The sequence below is a fragment of the Grampus griseus genome (genome assembly GCF_964374135.1).
Source record: "Grampus griseus genome assembly, chromosome: 6".
Taxonomy (NCBI): domain Eukaryota; kingdom Metazoa; phylum Chordata; class Mammalia; order Artiodactyla; family Delphinidae; genus Grampus; species Grampus griseus.
The window spans coordinates 88,163,747-88,171,209 of record NC_139000.1 but is presented as its reverse complement, the minus strand read 5'-3'; the positions used below and the strand labels follow the sequence as shown (position 1 = coordinate 88,171,209).

The window sequence follows — 7,463 nt, the reverse complement described above, 5'->3', positions numbered from 1 at the left end:
CTCTCGCCTCCGAGCGCTGCTGTCTGGCTAATCCCGGGTGCTGCTCACGGGGTCCTGGCTGCCACGGGCGTTCCCCGTCCACCCCCATTCCAGGTCCACTTATCTCGCGATAAGTGGCTTCGGGCCTGGGCTCCGGGCTCCAGAGACACAGCCGCGACCTCCTTTGCTCTCCGGTGTGGTCTCCGGGTTTTGTTTCCCAGGACGTTGGGGCGGAGAAGAGATTTGTGCAGCAGAGGGGGCGGGAGCGAGAAGACCGTCCCTCCCCGAAGGCCCGGGCCTGGAGAGAGGGGAGCGGTTGCCACCAGGCAGGGAGGGGGCTTCCGCACAGGGTGGCCAGGGTGGCCGGGATAGGGTGTCACTCAGGCCTGGCGACTGCATCACCGTCCGTGGATGGGTTGCCGCTCTTCACCTAGAGTCCTGGTTCTGCGGGCTACGGCCCGCGGTAGAAGTCTTGGGATGGTCAGTAAAACTTCTGCCTCCGAGCCTTCGGTTTTTTTCTGGAGCGGGCCTGAGCTTCCATCGGGTCTCATAGGAATTACCCAAGCAAGGAACCCCGAGGTGCCAGGACGCAGCCGGCACACGGCCCCGTCCTCTCCCGGGCCTCCGGGTCTCGATCTGCTGCAGTCACCCCGTGCCCTGTCCGCCGAGGAGCACAGCGACGCAGGCGGTGACAGAAACCCCTCCCACCCCCTCTCGCACTGGAATCTGGACCCCCTCATTTGGGGCCCAGCTCCCCCACTGACCGGCTGGTGACCTCATGACAGCAGTGCCCCCATCAGGTTCCCCAGCTGTGCCTGGAGGGGTTGCCCTTGCGCTGTGGCACCGGATTTGCTGTCCGCCCTTCCTCTCTCCCTCCCTCTTAGAGCCCTAGTGCTTTATGGCCCTTTCCTCCAGTCCAGTGAGGGGGCTGCCTTGGGGAAACACCATAGAACCACAAGGCAATCTGCCCGAGGTTGCATTCCTCAGATTTAATAAAACCTGAGGACCCCGAACGAGGTCCCAGAATGGACTGAAGGACTGTGGGTCAGTACGCCTCCTCTCTCCTCTTCCACTCTCCTTCCACAACTCTGCATCGTTAACAAAGGCTGTGATGGAATTTCTGTCCCCTAGGCCCAGGAGGGACAGAACTCGAATTTTCACTTCCACCCCTGCCACACTTCGAGGTGGAGAGGATTAAACTCAGAAGCGTACCTGACTTGGCTAGCCTGGGCCTGGCTCAGGAAGATTACAGCAGGACCACTACATTGAGCAGAACTGGGGGTAACCCTAAGGGCTGGAAGGGATTAGAAGGTGCACTCACACACTGATGGTCCATTCCTTCCCTCCGGACTGCAGGATTTCTCAGGCCCTTCAGGGGACAGTGACAAGTGAATATTCTGGGAGCTGTTTCAAGGTTAAGAGCCTAGAAAGGGAGCTTATTTTCCAAAGACTTGGCAGGGTTGGGGCTTGCAGAGAATTGCCTGCTGCCCTCAGAAAACACCCTCTTTCTCACTCCTCCCAGCCTTAAACCAAGGCCTGAGATGCTCGGGTACCAGTAATCCAAGTGCAGGTTTCAGGAAAGGGCGATCAAGCAGCGATTTAAAAAGGAAGTCATCAGCCGCTGCAGGTGGAGGCCATAACGGTTTTCCCATACTGAAATGCAAAGTCTTCGTCTCAGCATAATGTTCCTGACTCTCTTTCCCTCTTATTTGCACCTGCAAGGACCTGGTTTCAAATCTCCCTCCTGTTTGGAACTCTGCAGGACCAAGTTTCCATCTCTCCCCTAGCTTTAACCAGCAAAGTGGCCATTTTTCCATTTCCATACCCTGGTGGTAGTCCTAGGAAGCACAAAAACAGCAACCAACATGCAAGCTCCCAGCCCAGACTAGACCAGAGAGGAGGCAACCAGGAGGCAACCGAGGCTTTCCGTGTGTGGGGAGGGGGGAGGGAGGGCAAACACGTGCCACCAAGCCGCGCCCCTGGAAAGGGCACCCTGCGTGACCTTGAGCAGTTTGGAGTCCTCGGCCCTCTGCCTCGGTCAGGTACTCCCACAGGTGCCGGTACTCGGCTGCCAGATGCCTCCCTCCTGTGTATACCGTGGAAAACTTGAAAACTCAGGGAGGCAGGCGCCTCTGCAGGCTGGAGCTGCTGATGGTGGCCGGCCTCTGTGCAAACCCCGAGTCCTTGGTTTCCCATAGGCCTCAGGAAGGGCTGGCCCGTACAATCTCAAGGACCTCGCAGTTAGTCCTTAAAGCCCCAGGAGACTGAACCAACAACAGGAGGCGGCTCTCAGCCCCGGGCAGCTTCCGGAGTGAGCGCCGCGGTGCCCTCGGACTGGCGACCCCTGTCTAGCCCGTTTGCTACCGTCTGGAGTGCCCTGGGCTGAGAAGGAAGGGCAGGAGGTTCAGAGTGGCCCTCACGCCCAGAGTGGAAGCGATTCCTAGGATCCTGCAGCGACCGAGCTGCCTGCGTGCCCGGCCCAGGCCAGGTGGAGCAGGTCACGGCTCGAGTCCACGTAGCCCGGGGAAAAGATGTTTCAGAAGACACTGCGCGTGTCCCTCTTACCTCGCCGCGTCCCCCCTGCCAACGTCGCGGATTCAGAAACCGCCCCCCCATCAAGTCCCGCTGTGTCATAAAATATTTTATTGGAAAAAAATCACCGTCTTCGTAAGAGAGGGGTAGGGGCCCCAGAGATGTCGGGTTGTCCGGGCGCCATCTCGGGCCGTGGTGGCCTGCGCCGGGCCGCGGGGTCCCCAGACGTGCGGAAGCGGGTGTGTGCCTGGAGGCGTCCGGGCCCGGGGGGGGCGGCCCGAGGCGACTGAGGGGTGCAGGATAGGATCGGGGCGTGAATGCTCCTGGAGCGCCTGGCTACGGCGAGCTCCGAGAGGAGGCGACCTTCCGCCGCGCTGGACGTGTTTCCAGGCTAGGGCCCGCGAGCGCACGGGTTTGGCTTCAGGGTCTGTCCTTCCTTGTTTGGCCCCTAAATGTCCGCATTCAAGGTAATAATAAAAAGTTTAGAAAGCAAACGGCGTGGACGCAGAAGGGCCGACTCGCGGCTTCCGGCGGGTTATGGGGGCCGCGGACTGCGCTGGGGTTCCCTGGGCCCGAACCCTCTGCCGCGCTCAGTCCTCGTGGCTCCGGTCGCCGGCCTCGCCCGGCGCCTCCGCCGGCTTCTCCGCTTCCTTGGCGCGCTCCTGCTCCGTGAGCTGTTCGCTCGTGGGGATGGAGTTCTTCTTGGGCCTCCCCTTGGGCTTGGTGGGAGACTCCAGGCCGCCGCCCTGCAGCACCTGCGCGGGAGACGGGCGGCACCGCGTTGAGCTGGGACTGGGCCGGGGACCCCCGCGCCCTGTGTCCAGGCAGGGCCTGAAGAGCCCAACGAGGCCATTCGAGGCCGCGCCTAGCCCCCGGGAAATGGCGGCCATTTGTCTGAGCGCTGCTAGGGAAAAGCGACCAGAGGGTCCGGCAGAGGGGTTCAAGTCTTCCAGGAATCCTGAGGGTTCAGGGAGCGCGAAAGGAGCTGAGCTGGGGCACCCAGTGGGACAGAGAGCAGAGAGGGTCCCTCTGGGCACCAGGCACCGAGGGAATCGGGAGGGTTGGGCATAAGTCTCCATGGTGGAGCACCTCTTGAAGAAGGCTACAGGGGCACGGCCGCAAATAGAGGGCGCAGAATGCCACAAAAACACTCACTATTTTCTTCCACTTCATCCTTCGATTCTGGTACCACGTCTTCACCTGCAACTGGCTCAGACCCAGGGACTCGGCGAGATCTATTCTGGAAAGAGCGGGGTGCACCCTCAGCAGGGCAAGCAGCCCCCCTCCCCCTACCCGCTGGGCTTAGCCTGGCCCCGCGCTACCTGTCGGGCGTGGAGAGGTACTTCTGCTTCTCGAAGCGTTTCTCTAGGCCCATCAGCTGCAGCTCGGTGAACACGGTGCGGCTCCGACGCCCCTTCTTGGCCTTGGTGCCCGGCTCCCCGGCGCCAGGCGCCTCCAGCTTCCCGCGGAGCTGCAGCTCGAGCGGCAGGTGCGGCGCGCCGGCAGCGCCGGGCAGCCCAGGCCCCGCAGCAAGCAGCGCCGAGCCCAACCCGGAGCAGCCAAGCGGCGCCAGCGGGAACTTAAACACCGCTGCCTGCTCGGCCTTCAGCACGGCTGCGGGGAGAGAGTGGGGAGCCGGGTGAGCTCGGGCCTTGCTCCTCCTCCTGTAGATCCTCGCACCATGCGCCCTAGCCGAGAGCTCTCTCTCAGCCGGTGACCCCAACACAAAACCTTCGCGCTGGCCGGGAAGTGAGAGATTTGCGCCAGGCACCTAGGCTGAACCTCCTCGACGCCAGGGTCCCCAGAGTCTGGGAAGGGGACCTCCCCCACCCGGGCTCTGCCTGGCATTCTCCAGGCCCCAGCTGCTCTGAGATTTCAGGATTCTCAATGAACAAGGTCGAAGCTCCCAAACACATAGAGTATGTGTCACGGAAAAGGGAAACCAAGAAAAAACGGCACAGAGTTAGGAAGATAAGCATTTGCCCCAACTAAATAGGCTTTGCTGCATTCGGGGGTGTGGAGAAGAGTTTCAGTGGAGGAAGCACATCTGCTCTTCTGTGCAGGGCAAAACAGCCAATTCTGAGGGGCAGACAGCGGGTTGTCAGCAGGGGTGAAGTTGGGCGCTTCCCGGAAATTCCAAAGCACCCCAAGAAATGGGAAATTTGTTCTTCCTGTTTTCTCCGTTTAGACTCTTCCCCACGAAGACGTTTCAGTTTTCATTAGTCCTAAACGATTTTTTTTTTGCCCGCTTCAAACGAATTATTAACAGTGCAGCTGGAGGCAAAAGGCAGCAGAGATTGGACTCAAAACGAACAAACTGGCCCTGCGGCCCCCCAGGCAGGCGGAACACTGGCTGGAGGTTCACTGCATGTGGAGGAAGTCGGCTCCCTGGGCTGAGGTCACGCTAGAACGTAGGAGGGCTCCCTGCCCAGATAGGCATCTCACTACCAGTGAGTGCTCTAGCCCCGATGGAATCGGGAAGGGCCCAGGCAAGATGTGCGGGTGAGTATGAGGAGAGAGCCCAGAGGGGAGAAAGGATCCTTGGGGGAAGGTGAGAAAGGAAGGGCAGACCCACCCCACTGAGAGAGGCCGGTTGGAGAGAGACGGGGAAAGGCCAGAAGAAGGGGTGCAGTGGAGAGGGCACAGAAGGTCAAGACAGGGCCCCGACAAGGAAAGAAGAGAACCGAAAGGGACAGAAAAAGCCTGAGTTGCTGGTTCAAGCTCTGCCAAGGTGCAGCCGACCTGGAGCAGAAGGGCCATTCGGGCAGCAGCTCACAAACAAGCCTCTTGTCCCCAGGCAAGGCCCAAGGGGCTCTGTGCTACAGCACAGGTCGGTTCGTCGCCAGCCTGAGACCCCGGGGCTCTGGGAGGCTCCGGGCTGGCTCGGGCCAGCGTCAGCCCCCAGTATAGCACTCGGAGACACGGGCCTCTTTCCCAAAGGTCCGGCTTTCCCGGCTTGGGCAGCCGCGGCCACTCCCAGCCAGCTCTCTGTGGGAAGGCCCAGGCGCCCGCGGCCTGAGGTCGCTTTGACCCGAAGTCTGACATTAGTAGTCTGGTCCAGCGCCCACGATGGGGATGCGGGCTCGGGTCCCCGGGCCTGGACTCCTCGGGGCTGGAAACCGCAGGGTCGCAGCGAAGAAGAGAGCGAATGCCCTCCCGGCAGGCCTGGCCCACGGGCACGAGGCCTGGCTTCTGCGCGGCCCAGCGCCTGCCCCCTTTGCTTCCCCGCCGGGAGCGCGCAGAGGGAACGGTCGGGGGCCTGCGTTCCCGGAGCTGCGTCCGAGAGACGCCGCGGCTCGCTTCCTCCCGCCGAGCCCGGCCAGCGCCCCGCGGCCCCAGGCCCCGCACGTACCCAGGTGGCTGTGGAAGGGCCGCGCCGCCAGCAGAGCCTGCACGCCGAACTTGAGCAGCTCGCCCGCGGCGGCGGCGGCAGCGGCAGGAGCGGCGCCCTTGGGCCCCGGAGGCTCAGTGAGGATTTCCTCGATCATGAAGCTGCGGTAGCGGTGCGGCCGGTGGTCGGCGCAGCCCTCGGGCGGGCCGAAGCGCACTGCGCCCGGCTCCCCCGGCCGCTGCATCGCGGCGCCCCGGGGCTTGGCGGCGGCAGCGGCTGGGGCGCGGGGCCCGCGCGGGGGTCTAGGCCGGCCCGCAGATCCGGGCGGCGCGCGGGTGCCGGTTCATGCCCCCTCCCCCGCCGGCCGGCCGGGCGGAGGCACAGGGCGCGGGCGGGGCGCGCGGGGCTCGGCCGGTCGGACCCGGGACTGCGCCCCCGCCCCACTCTGCCGCGCCTCTAGCCCCGCCGGCCCCGCGTCACCGCCCCGCCCCGCCCGGCCGCCCCGCCTCGCGTCGCCGCCCCCCACCCCCCAGGCCGAGCCCGAGGGAGGGCCAGAGATGGGAGGGTGGCAGGAGGGAGGGGGCCGGGAGAGGGGCCGACCGTCCCAGACAGAGGGAGACCCAGCGGAGCGCACGCCCAAGAAGGATCGAGCCGGAGAGCTCGGGAGACAAGACCCCCGGGGATGGGAGCTGAGGGATCGAGAGAGAGGTGAGAGAGGGTCTACAGCGAGACAGCGAGGGCCACACAAGATGCGAGACAGTGACGTGAGGATGCCAGGGACACCGAGACGTGCGCAGAGAGCAACCGACAGAGGCGCGGGAGTCAGCGGGCCCTGACGTGCCGGAGAGCACAGAGGCAAGCAGGACAGAAAGAGGGGGCAGTTAAGAAAGAGATGGGACAGCTATCAAGGCGAGCGGCCTGGGCGGGGTTTAGGGAGCCCCGGAAAGATCAGGAGGAGGAGAGGCAGAGACCCCGAAGGTCGGCTGGAAAGGGGGTGGCGGTGCTCAGCCTCCGTGCCAGGACGCATGGCTGCCCGCCCGGGCGGGAGTGCAGCAGTGGGCCGGGTGCAACTCGCAGGGTAGTAGCTTCACCTGTGCCTCAGTTTACCAGGTACCGCCTCATTTCTCCTGAACTGCCCTGAGAGGCAAATTTCTCCGGCCAGAATTTGCTTGTATTACCAAGTGGTATGTGGACACATCTACACAACCCTAGACGCTGTGGAGTGGGTTGTGTTCCCCTAGTTCTAGCAAGAGATGGATGCCAGGACAAGGAAAGCCTGCAGCTTTGCCTTTTCGCAGTTTTGGAGCAACAGAGAAAACCAGTACTGGGTGGAGCTGGGTGAGAAGCCACAGGGTGCCCTGGGAGTCTGGGGATAAACTCTGGTGTGACCAGCCTCCTCTCTGAACTGTAAAGTCCCCAGTGTGACTGAGGAAGGCCAGAGGCTTTGCTAGCTCCTCTCTTCATCATTGGGGGAATATAAGTCCAAGTCGTGGGGTGAACAATCCCAAAGCTCAACTCTCCGCTGAGTTTATCTCTTTGGCGATGCCACTTGAGGCAAGCCACGGCCCCATTCTGGACCTCAATCTCCTCACCTGTCCCTGAGAAGATGCTGACACTCGGC

General features: G+C 62.9%; 1 protein-coding gene across 1 annotated transcript; it reads right to left on the bottom strand.

The window, feature by feature from the left end:
- Positions 1-2,660: 2,660 nt before the first annotated feature.
- Positions 2,661-6,086, bottom strand: BARX1 (BARX homeobox 1; the record flags this gene model as incomplete). The annotated part of the gene is made up of 4 exons (XM_082656285.1): positions 2,661-3,266; positions 3,667-3,751; positions 3,834-4,125; positions 5,864-6,086. The coding sequence occupies 4 exons, from the start codon at positions 6,084-6,086 to the stop codon at positions 3,102-3,104; spliced, it is 765 nt and encodes a 254-aa protein (XP_082512411.1). The 3' UTR covers positions 2,661-3,101.
- Between the last annotated feature and the right edge of the window lie 1,377 nt (positions 6,087-7,463).